Source organism: Ictidomys tridecemlineatus, chromosome 8 (assembly GCF_052094955.1).
Source record: "Ictidomys tridecemlineatus isolate mIctTri1 chromosome 8, mIctTri1.hap1, whole genome shotgun sequence".
Taxonomy (NCBI): Eukaryota; Metazoa; Chordata; class Mammalia; order Rodentia; family Sciuridae; genus Ictidomys; species Ictidomys tridecemlineatus.
In genome coordinates this window covers 11,129,731-11,156,234 of record NC_135484.1, presented here as the reverse complement: position 1 = coordinate 11,156,234, position 26,504 = coordinate 11,129,731, and the positions used below count along the sequence as shown (strand labels likewise).

The 26,504-nt window shown below is 39.9% G+C and overlaps 1 protein-coding gene across 3 annotated transcripts in view; it reads left to right on the top strand.

Moving 5' to 3' along the window:
* The window catches only part of LOC144365985 (uncharacterized), a 93,916-nt gene extending 68,354 nt beyond the window's left edge, over positions 1-25,562 (top strand). For 2 of the 3 annotated variants that reach the window (XR_013424736.1, XR_013424735.1), the window contains exons 4-6: positions 22,161-22,298; positions 23,904-24,012; positions 24,105-25,562. Coding sequence is in view for 1 of the 3 variants with exons in the window: in XM_078018844.1 (XP_077874970.1) it covers positions 22,161-22,298; positions 23,904-23,954 (189 nt within the window). In the remaining 2 variants the exon portion in view is untranslated. Of the gene's footprint in view, positions 1-22,160; positions 22,299-23,903 lie in introns of all 3 variants that reach the window. The other variant, XM_078018844.1, reaches the window with a different exon arrangement.
* Positions 25,563-26,504: the final 942 nt, after the last annotated feature.

Here is a 26,504-nt window from a genome sequence, read left to right as displayed (position 1 = left end):
CTTCTCTCCCCACCCTGCCCTAGGATGTGAACGCATTTGAAGGTGGAGAAGGAGGGTGATGTTCTTCTTTTCTCTAGAGCCAGGGTGCATATCCTTGGCAGAGTTAGACCACGAGACCTCCATCGTAGTTGTGGTACATTCTAAACAAGGCTCCATGAGCAAATAAATGACAGTTTCAAGGGATGCTCTAATGTGTCTCTGAGCAGAGGTCAACAGAAGCTGAGCAGGCCTGTATCTGAAGTGGACACCTGGTCTGATGAAGAATGTGGAGGCGGATGGTCAGCCATGAAGGATGTCATCAAAAAAAATTCCTCCTTTCAGTGAAGTACAGACAATGAGAATCGCTGCTTCCCAAATCCTGCTGTTGTCTTTGCCTTCCATGTTTGAAGCTCTGCACTAGGAATGAGGATGCTAATGAATGTCCATTTACAAGTAACTTCTGTGAGTGGGACAGAACTATAAGACCCAAGAAGTGCAGGCTGCAGTTGGATGACCTGGTTTATGCTCTGATTGTGGCACATTCTACCTGTACAGGCTCTGCCTCCTGACTTCATCCTCTGAATTTCAGCTTCTTCCTGTTAATAACCACCTTCAGGGTTTTCTGAGGATCACATGAGGAAAGGCCCCTAGTCGGGTGCTCTTTAAATCTCTATCATTCAAATATTCAAGTCTTAGTTATTACCATAATTAAATAACTTTGTAATTGAAAATTTTATGTACAATATTCTTTGCATTTCTGTATTACCTGTCATTTGAGATCATAAACTTCTCATGAAAGTTAATGAATAGTATAAGTATTACATATGAATATATTTAAAAAATGTTTTTTTTTAAAAAAATACCGAGTTTGACTACATGCAAGTTTCTTTAATTTGGCTGGTGTTATACATTTCATATTGTAGGGTACAAAATTTTAACATATGTTTAATAGTTGTGCCTTCATTTACTGAGGTTAGGTTATTTTAAATCAAAACCCATAAAGAACAAGATTATACTGTGAACAAAGAGACAAAGGGAAGCTAGCATGATAAATACAAATTCTTAATTGACCTGGAAGTTGGTTTAAATTCTCATTTCTTAGCCAGAAGAGATAGTATTTTCCCCAATTTTTCCGAATTTAACCCTGACTGTAGTGGCCAGATTTCAGATTTAGTTTTGCTCAGGCATTTGCTACAGTGGTGGGCAGAAGCCTCGGGAGAGTGATTGTTGAGGAAAGACCTGGAAGAACTAAGGAGGTGGGGGGAGCCTGGCTAATGTGAGGGAGCAGAGGCCCAGGAAGGGAGGCCCTGAGGTGGGGCAGGTCCAAGAAAAGTAACCAAGTGCAGAGCAGAGCCTGGGTCACACCAGCAGAAAGCAAAAGGGACATCTGGTGGCTAGGCAAAGCCATAGGCTCGCATCTGCCCATCTTGAGGATGAGGTTCTCTGTATGGAGAGTTCCTTCCTGTTCCAGTCTGTTCACACTTTAGGAACTGACTCAAATTCTGCCCCCACTGCCCGGTTCCTCCTCTGGGTTGTCATAGCGGAGTGTGTGTGTCCCAGTGTGTACAGACTATCCAGCTAGCATCGTAGTCCACATGACCTGTTGTCTAGAATTTTACTGCTCAGAAAGCGTTTCCAAGGACGTGATTCCCTTTGGTGGACAAACTCACAGGTGACTATCCTGTGGTCCTTGATGGGCAGACGAGGACAGAGTTTCAAGTGGTAGGGCAGTAGCTGAGGGCCAGAGGCAGAACCTGGGGTTCTGTCATCTCAGGACCTCCACCCTTAGCTGCTCTCTCTCACTCCCTGTTGGTTGTCATTAGGCTGGGGACAAAGGCTGCATCCCTCTCTTTTTCCTCCCTTCTTTCCTGCTCTCCGCTTTCTGGAGCAGACCCTGCCAGGCCTCCACTGAGCTCCCCAGGCCAATGTCCTTTGGCCTCGAATGGTCTACTGTGAATCCTCTCCCAATACTCTCCAGCTGTTGCAGCAGCTTTGCCCCAAAGAGGGGAGACAGGAGAGCCTGGGAGTTCTAGTCCATAGGGGATGGTCCTTAGCCAGTGGCTCAGGGCGATGCTTTACACCCCAGCACCCGCCCTTGGCGAGGGGTGAGACTTTGTCTATGGTGTCCATTTTTCCTTGTCTTGTCCCCTGAGCCTCACTTCACTGTCCCAGCCCCACCCCAGGAGCATTTCCATAAAAAACCACTTGCACTTGTGTACTTCTCCTTGAAATTGCTATTTCCACCCTTGGACCTAGAACACTTAGCCCCAAACTCTTTCCCCACCCCCACAGCTTGGCACAATGTTGCTTAATACAGTAGATCGATAAGTGTTCATTGAATGAAAATTGGCTGCGGAACAACCATACAGCAGATCATCAATAAACTGATGTATGCCATCATTTGTTTGTGCAACAGACATGACTATGGGCTGTCTCCTGTTTATTTATTATTCCGCTGCATTCATAAAAACAAGCATGACTCTTCTCATCAGTTATAAGAGGGCGAGTCTATTTTTAACCTAAGGGTTTTATCACCTTGGAGTTGTTTTTCTCTCTCATATAAATTGTGAAAATATGTTAGGTTTCTCAGAGTCACCAAAAGCTGGTTAGCACATTTAATTAATATATGATTTTTATAGTTAACTTGCAAAAATAGTGCATATAGTATTTTTAACTTGAAGTAGAAGTCTCCTATTGCTAATGAAGTACCAAACTCAGTTTTTTTTTTTTTTTAAGGAATAAAAAGGTTTGTTATGGCTATCGATTTAAAGAAAATACAGACTTTTGAGTGAAGGATTCATTTAAGATTAAGTAATCTAGATTTATGAAGTGAGACTCAAATAATGAAAAGAGAACTTTTAAATAAAATGATTTGCATTTTTCAGGAAACTTCATTCTGTTTGAATCAAACCCCACATGCGTGCACAGGTGTGCATACGAGCATGCAGGTACACAACACAGAATGCGCTAAGGCAAATGTTTTTCCAATTGTAAAAGCTATGTGCTCCAGTGTCCTTACAGCTGGGCCTTCCCGCCCTCTTCTCAGCCTGCTCAACCAGGTGAGAGCTTTCTCTCCTGGCCTCCCGGGGGCCCACAGCATGCCCTCCTGGTCATTCTTCACACCTCCCAGTGAGCTTCCTGAAAGAGTCTGAGACAGGTTTAAATGCCGCACCCATATTCAAAGACCTTTGAACATTGGGATTGCTCATGGATCTTTAAATCTTCATCCATTTAATTTTTTTTCCTGATTGTAAATATATGTGCTCTTGTAGAAAAAGAAATTCCAGAAGCATTAGTAGACAATAATAAAATTATTCAAGATCCAATCACATAGACATGATTATTCTTAATAATTTAGGATAATACCTTTCACCATTTTCCATATATATTTAATATATATACACAAAATACATTTAATTATTGGGGGATTATTTTTTAATAAAAATAATCCTTACTGTAGAAATAATTTATCATCAGACTTTTCTGAGTTTATCATTAGACTTTACCACTGCTTTATTCTGCAAAGACATAACTTTTACATGTTATTCTATAGCCCATCATACCGCTGTATCATAATTTATCTAATCCTTCCCATATCAAAGGACTTTTATATTGTTTCCAATATTTTCTTCTTATAAAAGTTATATCATAAATAATGAAAAGTTTATATCATAAATAATGCTGTAATAAACATCCTTGTAATGTGAATATGGTCTTAGAAGTAAATGAATGTAATTGTAGAAAGATGTAGTGTTTGGAAACCCTGCTCTGAGACTTTGCTCAATGTGGTGAAGAGTTTAACAATTTGTTATTAACATACACACATTTTTATTTTATGTAATTATGTATATTACTAAAACAGCATATATACATACATGTATATGTATTAAGTTTAATGAAAAATGATCCAACAAACATCCATGATTCCAAAATAGCCTTAAGAAAAAATTACCAATACCTAAGACCCTTGTATGTTCCCCTCTCTTCACCCCAAAGATAATCATTACCTTAAAATTTGTATGAATTGCTGCTTGTTTTTTATAGCTTACAAGCATGTGCATACTAAATATGCTGTTTAATTTTGCCTGCTTTGGTACACGAAACAATGCTGTATGGATTGTGGCTTTTTGTTTCTTTTTTGCAATTTTTTTTTCTTTCAAAACTTCTCCATGCTGGTGCATGATGCTGTAGACCACTCACCTTCATTGCTTTTCAATACTTCTTCAGCAAAATTTGGAATGTTATATATTATGTTCTTATGAACAATGCTGCCACACATGCTGCCCTTTGTGGTTTTAGCCTGGTGTATATATTCAGTTTTTTCTTTCTAGGGAAATAATTCATAGTAGAATGTTAGGACGTTCTTATATGCTCATGTGCCGCTTTATTTAGCAATACCGAATTGCTTTTCAAAGTGATCACACTAATTTATAACCCTTTTAGGAATGTGTAAGAATTTCCATCTTGGCCATATAGTCTCATCAAAGTATTCAATTTTCGACAACATAATGAACTGAAGTGGTACTTTATTGTGATTTCAATTTGCATACATTGACGGAGGGAAGAAAATATAATTCTCTTCTTTAACGCTCAGAGGTTCATCCTTGGGATGGTCTCCTGTAACAAAAGTCAGATTAACAAGAGAAAAAGCAGCCAGTCTATGATGGCTCGATGGCTCGTGGTGCACATGACACGGGAGAAACCTCAGTTCAAAATTCACTTGAAGCGGTGGCTTAGTGTCTGGATTACACACTTTCTCCAGTGAAGAACAGTATATTTTAATGACGTGATAGGATGAAGGAAAGTAGTCCCAGGCTTCCCAGGGTGGGAAAATTGTGTGACGCCAGCTCCTGTTTTCTCTGGTGCCATCTCTGAGCTGGTGAAGTTTGTGAGGGTGAATTTATACTCTCAGAGGGAAAAGGGAGGAATAGAAAGACCTTTTGCCATCATAAATCTGAGTACTGCTTTTGGCACAAAGGGGAAGGCGGAGAGCCCCTGTGCATCTGAATGCCTCTAACTCAAGACTCCTTCCCCTTCTGCCAGGCACACCTGGTTTTCTTCATTGATACTCATGTTTCCGCCTCTGGATTCCTGCACTTCCAAGGTCTTTCAATTGTGTTCATTTCCTTATTGGTTCACACAAGACCTTTATATGTTCTGAGTAATAAATATTTGTTACATTTTTTGCAAATATCTTCTGGTTTATGGCTTGTCTTTTTACTTTTTCTATTTGTTTTGTTTTGTCTTTATGTGCTTTTTCTGGACAGGAAAATCTTGATTTTAATAGAATTCTAATATAAGTGAGTCCCTGTGCTGGTTCTATTGGGTTTAAAGAATCTTTCTCTACTCCAAGATTATACATATATCTTCCTAGAGCATCTTTTGAAAATATCACTGTTTTGATCGTTACATTTAAGTCTTTAATCCACCTAGCCTTTATTCTTGTGAGTGTGGTGAGGAAGGGATCCATTGACGTTTCCCTTGTGGATGTGAAGTTGTCCCAGTGGGAGGTGACTGTGCAAGCCCCCTCCTCTTCACCATCTGGGTTTCCACTTCTACCTGCTGTACTTGCTTTTGCTGTCATTTTCCCATCTTTACATGGCCTGTCTTTCTGATCTCATAATCAATCTTACTATCTGTTTGGACTAGTCGCATTTTCTTGGCTGGACCAAGAAAACTTTTAAATCACATTATCAAGTTTTACACACACACACACACACACACACACACACACACACACACACACACCTGCTCACACAACAAGAAAAACCCTATGGTATTTTTATTAGAATTGCTTGAATGTGTTCAGCAATTTCAGAAAAAGTGACTCTATTCCTATTTGGGTTCATCTGCTTTTATATTTCAATAAGGTTTTCGTTTCCATTTAAGGTTCTCATACATGTTTTGGTTAGACTTACTCCCAGGTGGCCTATATCATTTTGATACTATAGTACATTTTATCATTATTTAAAAGTCCCTTTCCATTTATTATGTATGTTTATTGATCTTACAACTTAAATTTTCTTATTAATTCTATTATTGTAGACTATGTTGGAGCTTTTTCATAGGTTACCATACTATCTATAAATAATACTACCAGTTTTTCAGAATTTCTTTTAAATTTAATCTTCATTTTATAATTGCTTAAGACATATACAGAGATCCAAGGATGAATCCCTAAAACAAAGAGTTATTTGAAGAAATTTTATGTCCTTCTGTCCATAATGTATCTCATCCTTGGGTGTATTATAACATTGTACATTTGCTTTTCTATATTTTGCATTTTGCTCTTAACAAATATCCCAGGGATCACCCTAAAGCAGTATATAAAGTGTTCTTACTAATAGCTGTATAATATTCCATTATGTGTATGTACCACAGGGTATTAAGTTCCTATGGGTGTATATTTGAATTATTTCTTCTTTTTCTATTATGATTGCTTTAGTTCATAGCCTTCTGTCAAACCTTTAGGATTTTTGCAAGTGTGTTTTGAGGACTGTTTCTTGGAGTGAGGTTGCTAAATCAAAACCATGCATGGGCAATTTTGTTTGATATGGTCAAATCCTCTTCTACAGGACTTGTATTATTCTGCATCCTCACCAGCAATATATGAGAAGGCCTGTCTCCCCACAGACTCCCCAACAGAACATTTTATCAGGGCTTGGATTTTGCCAGTCCAACATATGAAAAATAGTATTCCAAAGTAGTTGGAATTTGCATTTCTTATGACATGAAAAATGAAGCGACATTTTTTCTTTGTCTCGGGAGCTTTACAGTTTCACGATACTATTTCAAGGTATCGTTCTTTTTATTCATTCTGTTTGGGTTTCACTAGGGTTTCTGAATTTGAGAATTGTCTTTCAGCAATTCTGGAATTTTCTTAGCTGCTATGTATTTGAATTTTGCTTTTCTATTATTTTCATCTTTTTCCTCTTGTAAAGAAGAATACGTTTTGGACTTTCTTATTTGACCCATTTTACTGGAGCTCCTTTTTAGACTTTATAACACTCTGACTCAGTGCTGCGTTCTAGCTATTTCTCCTCCTCCCAGTGTGTTTTTTCTCTGACCGGCACAGTCTAATATACTATTTCAGTTTTTCATTGAGTTTCTGATTTCACTGATCATATTTATTACTTTTGGATGTTCTTTTCTTTATATAATATTTCTCTGGTCAAGATTGATGGTCTCGTAGGGGCTGAAAAGGGGTGATCTCATTCTGCCCACCAGAAAAGGTCATGACTGACGTCCGAGTAACAATAGAAAGGTCATTAAGAGAAAAGCATAACAAATTCATTTTATCATAGTTTTATGTGACATGGAGCCCTTCACTGAAGATCCAAGACTCAGGGGGAACTGCCATTTTAATGCTTAGGTTTAGGAATGTGGGTGAACATATAGGACAAAAAGGGGCCAACTGAATGTAAACAGAGTGGGTGGGGAAACCCAGAAAACCTGTGGTTCAGAGTCTTCTTAACCCTTCTGGGCAGCATTGTTGTCTTTGAGGACCCCTTTCTGGGATGGAGATAATAAGACCTGCAGTTAAACAAACTAGTCCAGATAATTTCTTTATGGCCAGCTCTTACACAGAACGGATTGACAGTGGGTGGATGAGAGTGATATTTTTAAGTTTTATGGCTGGTTTGGAGGAAAAGAGGTTTTGTTTTCTATGGCTGGTCTCAGGAGAATGAGATGCAGGAGAGCAGGTGAAAGTCAAAGAGAAATTTGCTTCTGAAGCAATTGAGAGACATTCACTTTGGGGTGTCTTTTCCTGAGCCCACCATTTTCCCCTTCTGTAATTACACTGTCAAGACCCTTTTGTATTCTTTTCAACAGTCTGCTTCTGATAATTCCAGTATCTGCTGCCTGGTGGATCAGTTCTGTAGGATGTTTTCTGCTGATTCTTCATCATGGTGAAGCGCTCCCTTGTGTGTTCCGCTCGCATACGCACGCACACAATTTGGTTATGCGATGATGACTCTTCGGAATTTGTGTACAAAATGTTTTAAAAACTGAATTTAAAGAGTTTTGCAATAGAAATGATTTACACATATGTTGTCAGGTACCTGGATATCACCACCTTAAAATAAAAATTTGGTTTCCATTTTTCAGGCCACAAAAGTAATTTAAATTCTAGCCTCAAACGTGAGAGTATAGTTTGGGCACTCTTAGGGAGCTAGTGTTCTTTATGTCTGCCCTGTCCTGAGCTAATTATGGAGCTGGCCAACTTTCTGTGGGTTGTTTTCCTGTTCATTGACAGTATCACTTTTTCCTGTCCATTGTCCATTGACAGTATCACTTTTGAGGAGAGCTAGATTTAGATAGCTTTTGATCCAGACCTCGCGCCTAGATTTTGCTCTTGTCCCCTGTGCTAATGTGACCTACCAACCATGGGCAAATCTCTCTGGCTTTTCCTGAGCTTGCTTCTCTCTGTGCAGTTACCCTTCATTTTCCAGTTGTCTGTGACTAGCTTAAGCTTGTTTTCAAAGAGATTTTTAAATTTGTATATCTTTATTGAAGAATAATATGCGTACAAAAAGCGTGCGCACACACACACACACACACACACACACTCACACAGGTTGTGAGGACACAGTGTGGTGCATTTGTACCAATTCAGCACCCTCTTGTCAGTGCCAGAGAAGAGGTAGACCATGACCTATAAAGGCTCCTTCTGCGCTTCCCCCAGCCATCCTGAGCTAGGATGGAGCAACAGCCCCGAGGCATGGCAGCCACAGCAACCTTGACCTCACCTCCACAGAGGAGAGGAGTGGAGCCCCATTCAAGAGCACCCAGGCTGAGTCCTTCCATTTACACAGAGCGGCAAGCAAACAAAAGAATTGCTTCTTATGCTCTGAGCACTGTTTTTTGATGATCTGAATTTGGAGCGCAGTCTCTGCACACATGGTTAGCTATTGGCTGAAAGTAGACTCCTGGTCTTATATTTTGAGAGACAAAAGTGGTAAATATCACATAGCCAAATCTACTGTTTATTTTTTTCCTCTGTGTTATTTATCCCATTTTCTTTTGAACAAGATCAGATAGCTGTGTCTCTGCAACCTCTTCTAGGTTTCTTGTAAATAAACTTTCTGAGGTTTGTTTTGGCTTCGTTCATGTACTGTGACTTTCAGTTAATTGATTGTTCCAGAACAGTTTATTTATATGGTCTTTCTGGGTTACATTATCCTCCTGGTTTTATTGTTTGTTCAGGCATCAGTACGCTGCTCTATTCTTGAACTATTTGATTACCATTACTTTGTACTATGTGCTTTTAAATATAGTTAAGGCAAGTGTCATCTTATTATTCCCTTTTACTTTAGAAAATTTCCTCAGCTATTTCTAACATTCAGGTTTGTTGGTTTGTTTTTCAAGTGAGCATTAGCACACTAGAACTACCCCAGAATTCCATTAGGGTAGAAGTGCATACTTCTATAAGTAGATTTGAGTAGATTTTAAATATCCAACTATCAAATAAAAGAACATGGATCACCTTTCCATTTATAAAAATATCCTTTAATGTCTGTCATGGGTTGATGTACCCATTTTGGTATGCATTTACTGGGCATTTATTATTATGAATAGGCTTTACTTTTTCATTCTATGTTCTAACATGTAATTGTCTGCCTATAGAACAATTATTAATTTTTAAATATGTTTGATTCATTTTCAGCAGCCCAACTGAATTATTTTATGTTGGTTCTAAACGTTTTCATTTGATTTCTATTGCATTTTCTTTTTTTCTTTCTTTTGCTTTCCTTTCTTTCTTGTAGTAATAGGGATTGAACTCTTATATATTCTAAATAAACTAAAGTAATGTGCATATAATGACAATTCTCTCTCTTTTATGATAAGTTATTGCCTCTTTCTTATGTCCAAGCACATTGGCTAGACCAATGAAAAACAACCCTAGCACTAGTAGATGCCTGTCTTCTCTTTTTAATGAGAATATAAATAGTATTGCTATAATTTCCTAGACAAGCATCTAAATTTAACTGGTTATCAACTTCTTTCTGGCAGTCTTTATATATAACAACGTTCCCATTTTTGTATGTTGAATTGTGGCCAGATGGAAAACATTTTTAATTTCTTTTTTTTTTAGTGGGATAAATGATTGGCATATTTTATGAGCCATATATATCTGAAATGTATTTCTATTGTTTCCACGTATAAACATAGACAAAATATCCAAATTTTGACTGAGTATAACATTCTTGAGCCCTCACATTTTGCTTTCAAAATTCTATTATTCCTCCATTTTTCTAACATTCAGTGATGCAGAGATGGTTGAAGCATGCCTAATTTGGACAACGATAGCCTTTCTAAATTTTGTTAGTTGTCTGGATATTGGAAGGCTATTGCATGGTTTGACTGGCCCCTCCAACATTCATGTGACATTTCATTGCCAACTTGACAGGACTGAAAGGTGGTCTCCTCTTTAAGAGGTGATCAGGCCTTGAGGGTTCCACTTCCTCAACGGATTAGTGCCCTTGTTGAAGGGCTGGGTTAATTATCTAGGAGCAGAAGCTCTTTCTCCTGTGCCCTGTTCTGCCGTGGGCCTTTCTCTCTCACCATCTGACACCCTGGTCACGGATGCAGGGTGCAGGGTGCATGGGGGAAGCCCTCACCAGAAGCAGCCCTTTGAGCTTGGACTTCCCAACCTCCAGAAATCCACCTCTTTTCTTTATGAATTTCCCCTTTTGTGGTATTCTGCAACAACAGTAGAAACTGGTCTGATATTTCTTCCTTAATTCTTTTTCCACATTACCTCTGAGATTGGGGTTATTTGATTTTTATCTGGAGTATGGTGAATTATTTCAGTCTTGTGCTAATGTGTTTATTTGACTAACAAAAAATTATTTTAATTACATCAGGCTTTCTTGTCTATTCTAATTGTTCCATACTCCTCCGAAACAAGTATAATTCTGAGATATAATTTTGATTCTGTGCAATTTTATCTATTATTTTTTTTATATTGTCTTTCCTCTCTCTGGTCTTATTTCTTTGTCCTTTTCTCTGTTTCAGATCTGGAGAAGTTTTGAAACTTATTCAACATCACTAATTCAGTTTTCTGTAGATTGATCTTTCTCTTTGCTGTCTAATTTGAATATAAATGCTGTAAATCCCACAACAATTTGCTCCATAATAATGCTAATTCTCCTATAACAATTGACTCCCTCTTCTCCACAGCTGAATTCTCAATCGCAGCAAATTAGTTTGCCTTCTTGGGGAGACTGGTGCAGGGCAGGGAAGGCAAGGCCAGGAAAGAAATTAGAGACTTCTTGGAAATACAGAGGGAGAAGGAAGGTTCCCTGTTATCAGGATAATCTGAGTTCAGATTCACTGAATTGGGCAGATAAAACGAGAATCATCCACTGAGTAGATTTCTGGACTTGCTACCACTGTCCTGGAGAATCTCAGGCAGCCACAGGGCCCATGGTTGTGCCTCAACATTGAAGTGGAGTTGAGTAGATGTCATCACCGTGTAGGGTCATGTAATGGTCTATAAAACATGGATTCAGTTTGTGCAGTTTGGACCCTTTGCAATAACACAACTCTACACGTTACCATTTGGAAGGGGTGGAATTTACCGCGCTACTATGCACTATTAGTTTCATATTTTTTTATCATGATTAAAGTATTTGTGTAGGAATCATAATAGTGTCCTGAAGATAAGTGTGCAAATATCCCACATTTTAATTGATGGTTTTATAGGTCTGTCCACATTACCCATTCATTACTCAGCAGTGCAGGGCAAGGCTGTTTTTCTTTTGGAAATCTGACCTCTAAAAGAGCAACTGCTCTTGCCATTTGAAGACACAATCATGTTTCCTCCTTTGTGTGGATGTTGGTCCAACTTCAATCATGTTATATCTCTAGAATCTCTAGAATGTGCCTATTCTCCATGTGAAGGTGAATCTCTCCCCTCTCACTGGGGCTCACATCAATGATGCTGCTCTTTGACCTGGGATTTGTGGATGTGTCTGCATCATACATCCTAGACCTGTGTGCATCTTCTCCCATCTGCCTTTTAAAGTCCAACAGATTCTTCTACAAAGAAACCAGTGGGTCTTGGCCAACATTCACCAAGAATCTACTCTGTGCCAGATGCTGGCAACCTTTCATTATTCTATTTCATTATCACATCCACACTAAGAGGAAGGACCTAATATTAGTCCTATTAGGCACATTAAGAAGCAAGATTATGGGAGACGTATAACTTCTTCAAGATCACAAGACTCACCAATGGCACAACCAAGCCTCAAACCCAGGTCTGTCTGACACGCAAGTCTGTGTTCTTGACCTGAATCTAAGACTATCTCCAGCCTTCTTTGACCCTTAGGTATGGGGCAAATTCATGGAAGAAGATGTCTGAGTACCATGTTAGAATACATTTCTTAAAAGTTATGCAGTTAGAATGACTCTCTAAACCTCATCTGTAAGTATATTAGCTGAGACAGTAAAAAGTGAACTTTCATGTTCAAATGAAACAACTATGTTTATGAGCATAGCATATCTGCCTGTATGTAAAAGAGATGTTTTCTTCTGATAACTACTTTAAGTTGTACAACTTTTTCCCTCTTCTCTAGACCCTAGTAAACTTATTAAAAAAACAAAAACTGGATAGACTATGGGAAAGAGGGACAAAGAATTTGGTACCACATCGTCACTGTGATCTGGGTGTTCATCCACCCCCTTCCCAAATCTATATGCTGAAATCCAACCCTTTGAGGTGATGACATGACAAGGTGATTAGGTCATGAGAGTGGATCCCTAGGAATGGGATTAGTGCCCTTATAAAAGGGGTACAGGTGAGACTCCTTGCTCTTTCCACCATGTAAGGACATAGCAAGAGGGTGCCAAGAACCAGGAAACAGGTCTCACTAGGCACCGAATTTGCCTTGATCTTGGAATCTCTATCCTCCAGAACTGTGGTAAATAAATGTCCTGTGTTTATTTATAAGCTACCCAGTTGATGGTATTGTGTTGTAGTAACTGACTGGACTGGCAAACTTTTTTTCTAAGTGGTCTCTTCATCATCTTACCATTGCTCACATTTTCTTGACTTGGGATTATTGAGAGACTGACATTGACCCTCTCTACCCATCCTTTGTCACTAATGGCCAATAATGTATTTTGTCAGTATTCGTTACCAGAAGACAGAACAGGGCAGTTAAGATGTAAAGTTTCATGTGAAACTCATTCTTATAAAATAAAACATATCTAAAAAAAATCACCTTATATATATTTCATCATCTTATGAACTAATATTTTTGCTTTTAAAGTTGATCATCAAATCTCTGATCTATTGAATCGAAGTAATTAAACATAGTGGAAAGTAAGAGAAATCAGAGAGAGGCTGGGAGGGAAGTGTGGAATGAGTTCCAAATCCCTCTTAGCAATGGCAGGTTGAAGGGAGGGCTTGGCTCTGCCTAGAGAGAGCTGCAGTCAAGGCAGAGGTGCTGGCTCTGCAGCATGTCTCCTCCTTAAATTCTAACCAGGTTGTCACACACACACTGTACCCCACTCCCCAAGCACACACCTGTGCTAACGTGCTAGTGGCCTGGGAAGGATGAGAGGAAATGTAAAACAAAGCAACAGCAGGACAAACCCAAAGGCCTGCTCCTACTGCACTCCCTCCACAGAAAGCCTGGTCCTCACACCCTGCTTCCTGGAGTCCTGTCAACATACGTGAGACCTGCACTGTCTCAGAAGTGGAGGGGAAAGCTATGGAACGGGGTGGGGATGGGGTATGTAGGTGGAACAGTTCAGAGCTCCCTTCTGTTTTATGTAGGCCCTTGACAAATTAGATGAGGCTCACCCAGCCACTGGTGATGGGGGGGGATCTTCTTTACTCAGCTCATTGCTTCCAAGGCCGATTTCTTCTGAAAACATTCTCACAGAATTACCTAGAAATAATGTTCCACCAGCTACCTGGGCATCCCATAGCCCAGTCAAGTTGGGCAATAAAATTCACCATCACTGGTCTAGCCCTTGTCCACTTGGTGCCCATCTGCTCTTCCTCAAACCACATTCAGTCTCCAAATAAAGATAATGACAAGGCTATGGTTCTGCCTAACATAATATAATTATCTCACATATAAAAGCTGAGATCCTGGGCATCTGTCTATAGTGTCTGTCCTATGTGGTTGCTTGGTGTTGTGTGGTAAGACAGAGGATCCTGTACAGTTTTCTTAACCCCACTCTATTGACCTTATTTTATTGGGAATTCCTCCCAGATTCTGGCTCTGGGTTTTCCTTTGCAGGTTTTCTGCAGTACTTTGAGACAATAAACTTTGCAGTATACTTGTGGCTTTTTCAGGATGAGGTGGGAGAAAGTTTCTAAGCAGATGCCAGTTTTACTCCAATGAGTACTCGTTTTAGATGATTAAATGAATGTGTGAAAAATCCTTAGGAAAATGCTTCCAATTTCTGTACCTAAAGCCCATCATTAACAGGGTATATTGAATTCATCGGTATCCAGTTAGAATAGCAAGAGATGGGTTTTAAGCTACATTAGGTTCTCTGTTTCTCAAACAGTTCCACTTTATCAGATGCTCTGTGTGGAAGTAGAAATATCAAGTTGTGCATGTGCGTGTGTGTGAGTGAGTGTGTGTGTGTGTGTGTGTGTGTGTGTGTGTGAGAGAGAGAGAGAGAGAGAGAGAGAGAGAGAGAGAGAGAGAGAGAGAGAGAAAGAGAGGAGAGAGAGAGAGCGCACATGCACACACATGTGTGGGTGCCCTTGTAGCCTCTGACTCTAAGGCTTATGATAAATGGTTCTACCCTCCTTCCATAATTTGGACTGTTCAGTAGTTTGGCATCCCTCTCCAATATTTTTTTTTGCTGATAATTTTCTTTCCTTTATTTTTTTTCAGTTTCTATTACTCTACAGATTTCAACTCCTGAAATTTTATACCTGAAGCCTTGCCATGAAATATTCAAAAGATGCTATATTTCATAGTGCTGAATAAGCAGTTTGTTTATCCTCCCCTGGCAAGAATGCAGCATAACTTCGTTTCTGGAAAAGGGGCTTATGTGGGGTGATTAAAAATTCCATTTTGATAATATGTCTATGACATACTGCCCAGTATTCATAGAAAACTATTAAATTGCAGATTATACCAAAATACTTCAGCAAGTGACTTCTGTTTCTATTTTGCTCAGATGAAGACTTTTAGCCACGAACTTTCTATTGTTCTGCAAAATGACTCTATTTTCCTGGCCTTGTTTCCTTTTCTGCCTTTTCACGAGGAAAGGACAAATATTTCTTCTTTCATGCAAACCACTCTCCTGGGACTCTGTGCTCCTGGTACCTGCTGTCTTCCTCTGAGACCTCACTCTCTTTCTCACCCTCCTTCCAGGATTTTAAAGCCTCTCTTCCTGCCCATTTCTCTCTTTCTTCACATACACTCCTCTCTGCTTAGGAATTTTTTTTTTTGTAACTTGACTCTTTTGCTTACTATACCTTATCCAAATAAGCTCTCTTAATTTTTAAAAGATCATTAAATTTCAACTGAGTTTATACAACTTAGTCTAACCTGTAATGCTGAATATGCATTTAAATTTGGCAACAATCTCTTAATTGATAATTAGGGGCTTTTTCGTATTCCTCTTTTGTTCTACCACTTGCAACTACCAACCATTTCTTCTTAAACTCCACATTTTTTCTTTCTTTTTTTTTTGGTACCAGGTATTGAACTCAGGAGCACTTGGCCACTGAGCCACATCCCCAGGCCTCTTTTGTAATTTATTTAGAGACAGGGTCTCACTGAATTGCTTAGTGCCTTGCTTTTGCTGAGGCTGGCTTTGAACTCGAGATCCTCCTGCCTCAGCATCCTGAACCACTGCGCCCAGGTTTTAAATTCTCCATTTTAATTCCATATTGCTTTGTGTTCATTTTCTTCTCAATTCTTGCAATTTTTAGATTTTCTCTTAATGATTTCACTCACTTCCAAGGTTTTACTTTTTAGAATTCCCCACCCTTCTTGGTATGAATTATCATATATTCAGATATATGTAATTCATATGTATAATTCATTCATATATATATAATTCATATAAATGTATAAAATTCATATATATATATATATATATATATACAGTCTCCCAGTGTCTACTGGTCTTCAATCCAGAATTTCTTTTACTTATTTAATTGTTTTACCTGAAATCAAAAAAGGAAAGAAACACACACCACACCAAACCAAATAAACAAAGCAAGACAAACATGCAAACAAAAGTCTAGGCAGAGCAAAACATAAGCAAACAAAACACATGCCCTGCATAACTCCACCGAACGTGTTGCCCTTTTTCCAAAACCTGTTTCTCCACGTCAGCTCATGTCTTAATCCTGTGACTGGTGCTACCTTCTGTCTCTTTAGCTAGATGTGGCCAAGTCATTTCCAGCTCCTCCGTCCCTCCCAGGGCCCCCAGTCCAGCAGGCACAAGGCAGGACAGGAAGGTGGAATAAGCTATAGGATAACTGGGCCCAGTCGTAATCATCAAGGCTTTGTGTGTAACTGTGATAAACGTATTGATCAGGAATTATTGAACTATTGATTGGGAAACCCAATGCAAAATGAACATGTGGGCTCCCTATTAAAAAATTATTAAAATTTGGTGAAAAGAGAGCATAAAACCCAAGGCTGGTACATGGAAACACAGAGTCCCGTGTGGCTCCCAGATCACATCTCCTGGGGCTGGCTCTGCTGTTCTTCTTCCCTGTCTGCTCAGTGCGGGAGGCTGATGTGCTCTCTAACATAGTCTTTTGCCCTGAAGTTGGGTGATACCTACTGGCTGCTGAATCTCTGCCTTTCTTCCTCACCATCTTGCTGGTGCCGACTTGATGGTGATCATTTCTTATCCATATCCCATCATTCCTCAGTCCATCCCACTTAGATTGTCACCTCTAACCATTGTTCACGAACCAAAGCCCAAGTTTAGATTTTATTTGCACATCAACATTGCCTTTCACCCTTATTGCATGGGTTAGTCTGCTAAGGCTACTCAAGTTAAATGTCACAGCCCTGGGGTGTAAAACACCAGAATGCTCTTCTCTTAGTTGGGGAGTCTGGAAGCCCACATCAAGGTGAGGGCAGGTTGATTTCTCTGAGGTCTCTCATTTCCTGATTTAGCACATGGCTGTCTTCTTCCTGTGCCCACCCTTGGTCTGTCCTTACTCTGCACCCTGATGTCTCTTCCTCTTCTTGTAAGGACACTAACCTTTTTGAATCATGGCATTTAACCTTAGTAACCTCTCCTACCTTGCCCAGCATCCTGGGTCCAGCTGAATTGATACATGAAGATGACCGGTCTCATTGGGAGTCAGGACTTCAGCTGGTTGTTGGGGAAGAGTAGATGTCACAGTTCAGACGTAGCATTTGCTATTCCTTATGTGATTTGAAGAGTATGGAGAGAAAGCTCCGTGTGAACACAGCACATTGCAGACACTGCGGCGCCCTGGAAGGCTGAAGGGTGAGTGTGTGCTTCCTGCTGTCACACTCTCTAAGCAGGTCTTACCAGGGCCCTCTATGCCTTTGCTCCTGTTGGGTCCCAGGCATAAACCCAGCCTCATTCTGTCTAGTGATGCCCTCTTTTCTATGCCTCTGAATTGCCCAATTTCTGCTTCACACTTCCACATGAAGACTCCCCTCTCTATGCATTTGTTGGCAAGGTCTCCTCCTAAACTGTGATCTCCTCTGAATCTAAAAAACACCCAAGCTCCTCCCACACCTTTAGAATATCTAGGACCTCATCTCCTCCTTCCATCCCTTTCCACCCCAGGAGTTTAAGAGATCCTGGAGGAAGGATGTTGTGGCTAGGTCTGTGCCTCTCGTGTGGAACGTGCCTACCCAGCCTGGTGATGCTGTGTGTGTGCCTACAGTGTGAAGGCTTTGCATCCAAGGCTGGCCTGAGATTGGAATTTTCTACAGACTCCCAGACGCTATGGACACCAAAGCTTTGAATTGCAAGATGCTAGATTTCTTTGTCAAAAACTATCCCCTTGCCTACTCAGCCTACCTTCACAAACAGGAAGCATGCAGGTATTTTATAGTGAACTATCCCCTCTTGATTAGCCTCTTCTTAACCTCTGTGTGTTAATTCAGCCTGGACCTAGGATGCTGGACAGGGCAGAGAGCACTCTGTTTTCTGGGTCAAAGGCAGAAAGGTATCATTTACACAGACATTTTTGTGGCAGTGTGTTCTTTGTTGGGGGACCACCGGGTGATGCATATGGGGAAACAGGAATTCCAATCAATTAAAGTTCAATTTTCCTCCACAACATGAAACTTTGCAGGCCTCTGCTTTCCAGAAGAGGCTAAACACATGCTGCTGTGGGCTGGAGAGAACAAGAAGGGAGCTCGTTGTGTTTATTCTTTGAACACGCAGGGCATTTACTTCATGTGAAATTATTTATTTCTTAGAATTTACTTTATTCTAGAAGAAAAATATAAATGTCTTCAGGGGATTTTATTTTGAGAAGCCTATTCTTTTACTCTTGTCCTTCTCACTTTAGACACAAGATAACTTTGGATGCATTAAATTCTAATGAATAAGAACATATTTTAAAGCCCTTTCTTTGTATTTTATTCAGTGGCCGACTGTAGTTTCCTACAAAATGCTTTCTAAATTCAGTTTCTTATCATGAATTCCATCCAGAATAAAATATACACTGGCCCTGGAGCACACCAGCTGTTTATGTATCGGCCAATATATCTCACGGAGAGTTCTGCATGATACATAGGCGATCATTTAAAAAAATAAAAATAAAAACTCAACTCAACATCAAGTATTGAGAGCTGCTCAGTTAGAAGAAAAGGCAGGGAAGAAGAAAAGAAGGCAGCTTATTAATTAGCTCCTTTTGCTTTGAACTGTGAATTTCTGTGCTGTTTTCAAGGCTTCTATTTTTACATATAATATTTCAGAGCATATTCTTGCATGTTTTAAAGTCAAATGGAGAAAAAGGGGGTCCAAAAGAGTGATTTCTAAGAATTAAATTCATTTATAACATTTTTTTTTTTTTGGTAATAGATTCTGGGAGGTGAAGAACAACGGGTCTCAAAGTCACCACCCTTTTCAAACAATGGGCAAAGGGTGAAGAGGTGTACACAACAACACATAAACCTTTGTCCAAAAGGGAACCTGTTTCTGGAGGTGCTGCCATGAGGGAATTCTTATAGTGGCATCCCTAGCCTGCCTTCTCATGTGCTGATGTCAAAGTAGGTGTTAACCACTCCTTAGGCATGCTGTCCGCCATCTTGACATCCATCCAATCAGGTACGCACCAAAAATCCACCCAAAATATGCTAGGTGGTGCTAGTCCAAGGATAATGGGTTTGTGACCACGCCTGGATCTTCATGTTACACAGCCTAAAGACACTGAAGGCAAAGTCAACCATGACATGACTAACAGATCCATTTTTTTCAGTGCCACAATGAAGACCAGCCATCATCTGCAGACTGTAGCTCTTTCTTGATCACAGAGTTTTCAGTCACACTCTTTGCCAGAACCTGAAGGACACAGAGGGTTTGTTTATCCAGTTCTCAACCTCGCCAACTGCTAGAAAGTCAATTCTGCTAATTATTGGCAGGAGTGGGATCCAATGACAGCCTTACCATTCTCACTGCCAATGAAGACAGTTGGCTCAGTGTGACGTTTCCCTGGTACATGATCCTGTGTGGTGATAGAAGTCTTTTCAGCTTTATTATGGGAACTTCATACTGTCTTTTGACTGATTTTAAGAGTCTTGAGGGCTCAGTTCTCTGAAGGTAGAAGTGCCTATTTAAAAGCCTGGTAATTGATTGATTGATTGATTCCTTTATTTATTCATCCATCTCTCCATTCATCAAAGGTTTATTGAATGTGCATTATGTGATAGAACTATGCAGAGGACATGCAGCCCAGAGGCAACATGAAGATTGCAGGTGCAGAGAGCAAATGTTGGAACCCCTCAAGGAGAGACTCCTACATCATCAAGGGAATAGGATTTATATAATAAATCGATATCAGCCACACTCCCTAAGGGAGCACCAGGAAGATTGTGTCTGTGGATTACAAGTGGAGGACTTGGGGTGAACAGTTGGGAGTAGAGAATGGAGAAAAAAGTCATTACCAAAAACATAGTAAGATTCATTGGCTGTGTTACCCATTCCTAGTCCCCAAAAAGAAGAGGACAGGGCTCTTGTAGAACTAGAGAGGAGAATGCTGCTTCTTTCCACCCAGATTCTTCACTGTTTTCCTGGTGACTGGCTCCGTCCAAAGGCCCAAGTGGCTGTAAGTGATAGTCCTAGTCTGTGAAGATGGAATTTTTTTAGAGAAGTTCAAGAGAATTTTCTCACCAGCTGTCAGATTTCTTGCTGGGTCCTTGAGAAGAACTACATAAAATTCTGATCCAATCAACTTCAGCATTAAGAGTGGCTTTATTGAATTTTTCTGGGAAGTGTCTTAATAGCTTCAAGAGCCCAAAGATACAATGTGGTATTAGAGGGCTGATGAATACAAGAATGAGGTGTTGCTGATTTGCTTTTGCCTTATTATTTGTAAAAAATATATTTATTTTTTAGTTGTAGTTGGACACAATACCTTTATTTCACTTATTTATTTTTAGATGGTGCTGAGGATGGAACCCAGGGTCTCGCCTGTGCGAGGCGAATGCTCTACCGCTGAGCCACAACCCCAGACCTTGGTTTTGCCTTTTAATATGCAAAATGTGACAGAGTTGTGGTCAAGGTTCTACAGCACCATTAGACAGAATCTTAACCTATGCAGGCCAGGTATCGCCATTGCCTCTGAACATAGACCCCCAGTGATCATCTCCACTGAGTGGAAATCACACTTAGGATTGGTGCATGCTTCAGCCTTGGTTTTCAACTCATAGTGAGGTCAGCTGCATTAGAATTATCATTCCTTACAATGGAGATTCACCGATGTTGCCCCTAACCTACTGAACCAGAATTTCTGTAGGGGAGCCTAGGAATCTATATTTTAACAAGTTCTGCTGTCCAGTGACTTTTATTGTTAGGCAATTTGAGAACCATTGTACAACTGTTCCTATTGATTTTGAAGTATGGTCTACAGCATTAAATACAGTCATGCCTCTCATAATGACACCTGGTTAATGACCGACTGCACATCTGATCGTGGTCACCTAGATCAGGTTGCCTCTGACTTCATGGCCATCTTAGTTCATGTTAAGTACACCCTGTGGATGTTCAGGCAACAAAATCCTCGAACATATTCCCTTTGCCAAACACTCCACAACTACATTTTTCTGATACTTTGTGAATCTCTTTGTTCTCTCGGCTTTCATGTTGAGTCACCATCTTTAAAATCATGTTACACCAAAAGGCACTATCAGAGAAAATGATCACTCATCCCTATGTACTTATTAATAAATTGTTGGAATTTATTCCTGGAGATCCTCATGTATATTTTGTTGATAACTAAGGTATGTGTGGTAACATAATTGTCTGAGTAAAATCTGATAACCATTTAGCATGCATAGAATATGAAATTGAAAGTTCTTTTAAACCAGAAGGTCAAAAAGGATCCTGTGAGTCCCCTCTGGAAGGCCTACTCGTCTGGATGTGGCACAACAATCCAAAGAGTGCTGGCAGTTACCAGGGCTGGAAGAGGCAGGAACTGGAATGGATTCTCCCTCAGAGCCTGCAGAGAGGGATGGCCAGCCAACACCTTGATTTCAGCTCAGTGAAACTGATCAGAGACATGTCACCTCCAGATCAATAAGCATATATGTTTCTATTGCTGCAAACCATAAGGCTTGCCTTAGGAAACTTACATCCCTGAGAACATTATTTTCTGGCTGGACATATTTTTAGAGATGGTATTTCCACCAAAGGAGGAAAGACAAACTCAACTTCATTTGCAACAGAGTTTAATACTATTGTGCGATTACCCCTGATGCAGAGAAGAAGGAGGTCTCTTACAGTTCTAATCAAGGGAAAAAAGCAATATATAAAGAGTTAATCCTTTACTGATTATCTCAACAAAAAAAATTGAATCCTTTAGAGTCACCTCTAGTCATAGTAGCCCCTTACATTGCTACTCTGTGCTTGACAGGACCCTGACTTACAGAGGGTCATTTGAAGGAGAATGCAAAAGTCACCCATAACGCACTGGTATTAAACTATTTTATCAGTAACTAAAGACATGTTTCCTCAAACCACAGGATGACAGGCTTTCTTGGAGAGCTCTATACCCAGAAATCTGGATGAAGAACATAAATGCAAATTCAGAAACACAGTTTGATTTTACTGGGAGAAAATTCTGCAAGGGTGTCTCATATCCTGCACGCAGTGAGAACAAGGTATGAACTGCTTTTGTCCGGGACTATCTTTTTCAAGTCTGTTTGATTAACAAACAATCTCAGAAGATAGAGATACTATCTTCTTCCAGAGCCAGGCAGGTTTATTTACAATTTTAGTAGAGTATTTCCCTTGGAATAAAAAGCTAGTATGTTTATTGTCCATTATAAAAATATCTGTGTTCCCAAATCTCTGGGTCCTTCTTCTGTAATGTGACCCACAATGCACAAGCAGTAACTGGGCTACTGTACCTACCTTTTAGAAATGAGGGTGTTATGGTTTGGATGGGAAGTGCCCCTTAAAAACTCCTACGTCAATGCAGGAATGTTTGGGAGTGAAATGAATGGATTGTAAAAGCTCTAACCTAATCAGTGCATCCTACATTGAATGGACTAACCCGGGGTAATTGTAGGCAGGTGGGGCACGGCTGGAGGAGGGGGTCACTGGGTGCATGTCCTAGGAAGGTTCATCTCCCTGCGATCCTTTCCCCTTCCTCTGTCTCTGCCTCACTGCCATGAGTGGAATAGCTTTCCTCCACCGCCCTTCTTACCTGATCTTCTGCCTCACATTGAGCCCAGAGGAATGGACTTGACTGACCATGAGCTAAACCTTTGAACTTTGAGCTAAAATAAACTTTTTCTCATCTAAGTTGCTTTTTTTTTTTTGGCAATGGAAACTGGAGAACACAGAGGACTTGGGGGATTGCTGTGGAAGCTGACACTGGCCGCTGCAATCAAGTTCTTTGCTTTTAGAATGGAGTTTTATTTTGCTTCTTTCATCACTCATGAAGTTGTGGCAAAATAATTGTTACCTTGAAAACATGATTAAATCTTAGACCCTTAAAACTTCTTTACAGAGTGGCTTTAGGAAAAGAAAATATAGAGACACACATTTTCATTCATGATTGATGGAGTCCTTTCTCTTGAATTTGTGAATAAGCAATGTTTATCTCATTTGTATAACTCACAATTCTATTTTTCTGGGACCCATTAATCCCTCTTAAAAGAATTACTGTTAGAAATATCCAAGAGTCTGCTTATCTAACTTCTCTAATACATGTATAACCTTACATATACATTTAACTAGCTTCTCTGCTACATCCATCAGCATATTTAATATACTATAAACTTATTAAAGTTATAGGTAATAATAGTATTAAGAACATTTCTAGTTACACTTCTCTCATGATTGAGTCAACATGTGGAATATTGGATTTACCAAAAAGATAATCCTCTATCTTCCATAAAATATAGACATTATTGTTAGCTGTGTTTCTGGTCAAAAATGTAGCCTGAAGTAAGTTGTAAAAACTTATTAAAAATAAAAGTCAATAAGGAAAATCTAGGAATTTCAATTATAAGCAGTTTCTAAGAAAATTGTTCTTTAAATCCCACAGAAATCCAGTCTACTAGGGAAGGCAACAGCAAATACCACATCCGTAGTTACATCAGCCAAGTCCCTTTTGTCATGTCAGATGATGTTCACGGACTGTCACGAGTACGGCACGGAAACCTTTGTGGAGTCATTATTTTGCCTACCACAGTCCTTCCCTTGTGCCCCACAAATTAACATCCATCCCAAATGCAAACCATTTCACCTCATTGCAGGGTCCACGATGGTCAAAGCCTATTATGCATCAAGTCAGAAATCTAATCTAAATGGCCACAGCTCAGAAGTCCCTGATCTCATCAGCTAAGTCAACTGAGTTCTGTTCAGGTGAGGCTCTGGGTACTTCCTCCTGGGGGGCACAGTTCCTCTCCACCTGTGATCGATGGAATGGAAGAAAAAGTCTCCCTCCCCAAATACAGCGGTGGACAGGTGGAGGACAATGATGTGGACATTCAGACTCATCAAAGGAGAAGCAAAAGGAAAGGCGTTACCAGACACCAAGAACTTAGAACTGCAACTGGGGAACTCCCATGACGGCTCAAGGCTTGAGATTGGTCCCCCACGGTGCAACTCAGAAAGGTGTGTTGATTTTCTCATATTTTTGTATTGTCCAAATTTCCTTCTGGTATTTATTTCTAATGTCATTCCAGTGTGATGAGAGGATGCACACACATGTACAAAATGGAATTTGTTTGAAAAATAACGATGCAAAGCAGGGAGCCAAGCTGGGCAGCCACACACAGCTTTGTTCAATAGTATGCACAACCTGTGTTGCTGTCCAGCTCTGCCCCTTTCTGTCTTTGCTTGTTTTTCAAACAAATTACATTTTATACACAAGGGCTCATAGCACAGCTTTGTGAATACTGTGTCCTTAAGTCAGGCAGAAGAAAAGAGTTAAAGTGAGAATAGGTTTTGAGTTTTCTTTCTTTACTGTGTGCCCACCTGCACTGTTCTTCATCGTTTCTTTTGTGTGTGTTCTAATTACTCTATAGTCTCCTTTCAGATTGAAGGATTTTATTATTTCTTGTGGGGCGTGTCTGCCAGTGATGAATCCTCCCAGGTTTTGGTTATCTGGGAACGCCTTAGTTTCCCTTTCACACTTGAAGGAGAAGTGTGCTGTGTACAGAATAGTTGGTGGAACACCCTCACCTCTCAGCACGTTGAACATCTATGTCCACTGCCTCTGGCCATCACTGTTTCTGACGAGAAATCTCCTGAGTGTGAAGGGACATTTTCCTCTTGTTGTTTTTAATGTTTTTCTCTCTGTTTTCGGCAGAGGTTTGAGAGTGTGGATTTTTTTTTTCTAGTTTATCCTACTTGGAATATACTATGTTTATCAGATGCTCTGATTCATATTTTTTTACATCAAATTTTACAAGTTTTGGTCTTTGTTTCTTGAGATAGTCTTTCTGTATTTTCTGCCTCTTATTAGAATTTTCAACTTTTGTTGAAAATTTTGTTTGATAGTTTCTATCTTTTCAATGATGTCCTTTACTTGGTAAAATAAAATTCTCAGACTTCCCTTTAATTTTTTTAGACATTTTTCTTTAATTCTTTAGCCATATTTTATTAACTGGTTTGAAGCCTTTGTTTAGTAAATTCAATATTTACACATTCCCAGGGATATGTTTTTATTGACCAGACTTTTTCCTGTTTCTGTGTCATACTTTCCTATTTCTTTATGCTCTTATAAATTTTTTGTTGAGAATTGAATTTGTATTCACTTGATTTTGTTGAAACTGAATTATATTACATTCCAAGTTCTACAACAAGTTCAGAATTCCAATCATCTTCCACCCATCCCCATTCTGTAAGTTTTTGTTGGTTTTATGACTTTTTTGCTTAATAAATTTCCTGGACTGAGTCTGTTTACTCTATACCTTTGTCATTTACAGCTGTGGATGTCTCTGCTTGATTATCTTGTGATGAGATAATATATGGAATCAATAAGTCTGCCCCAGGAGTTGACAAATCTGCTTGGCTTCTACTTCCTATTTCCACAGAGCCTCATGGTCAGTCAGAGATGAGTGGTCAGCACTTTCACAGCTCTTTACTGGCCTATGCATAGTCCTATGTGTGTGCCTGGCCTTTACCTTTCCAGGAAAATGTTGGAGTGTTTTGTTTTTGTTTTTGTTTTTATTGCAATATTGGAGATTGATTTGCTGAGGTTTTTCAAAGTTCTCTCTGAACATCTCATTTCCTATTTTTTTTCTGGGTATTTGATCAATTTTTTAATTGGTTCCAACTGGAACCACTACCTTGGGCAGCTGTGATGTTAAACAATTGCTGCTAATTGTTGTTGAGAGTCACAGCCAAAGGGGCCCCAGCAAACTTCCAGCTGCCGGCTGATGATCCAGCTGCCAGCAAACTTCCAGTTGCCGGCTGATGATTGGTTCACAGTGGCCCCAGCAACATCTAGCTGATTGGCTCCTCTGCGGTGATGTTCATTGGGCTGTTTCCCTGCCCTTCAGACTGCCAGCTGATGATTGGCTCACAGCGGCCCCAGCAACATCTAGCTGATTGGCTCCTCCACGGAGCTGCTCATTGGGTGACTTCTTTGGCTCTGCCCACGCAACCCAGCCAATCGGCCTCAAGAGCAGGAGGATTGTGGGAGGTTGAGAGGCTGGTGTGGGAGAGAGAGGCTTGTGGAAGCCGGTGGTGGCAGTTGGGCTCTGAGGGTTTTTCCCTGGAGCTGTTTTGTTTGGCATTTGTAGTTCTAAAAATAAAGTTAGTTTCTTTTTGACAAGTGGCTCCTGATTTGTGCCAAGCCAGACTTCGGCAGCTGTGATGTTAAACAATTGCTGCTAATTGTTCTCTAC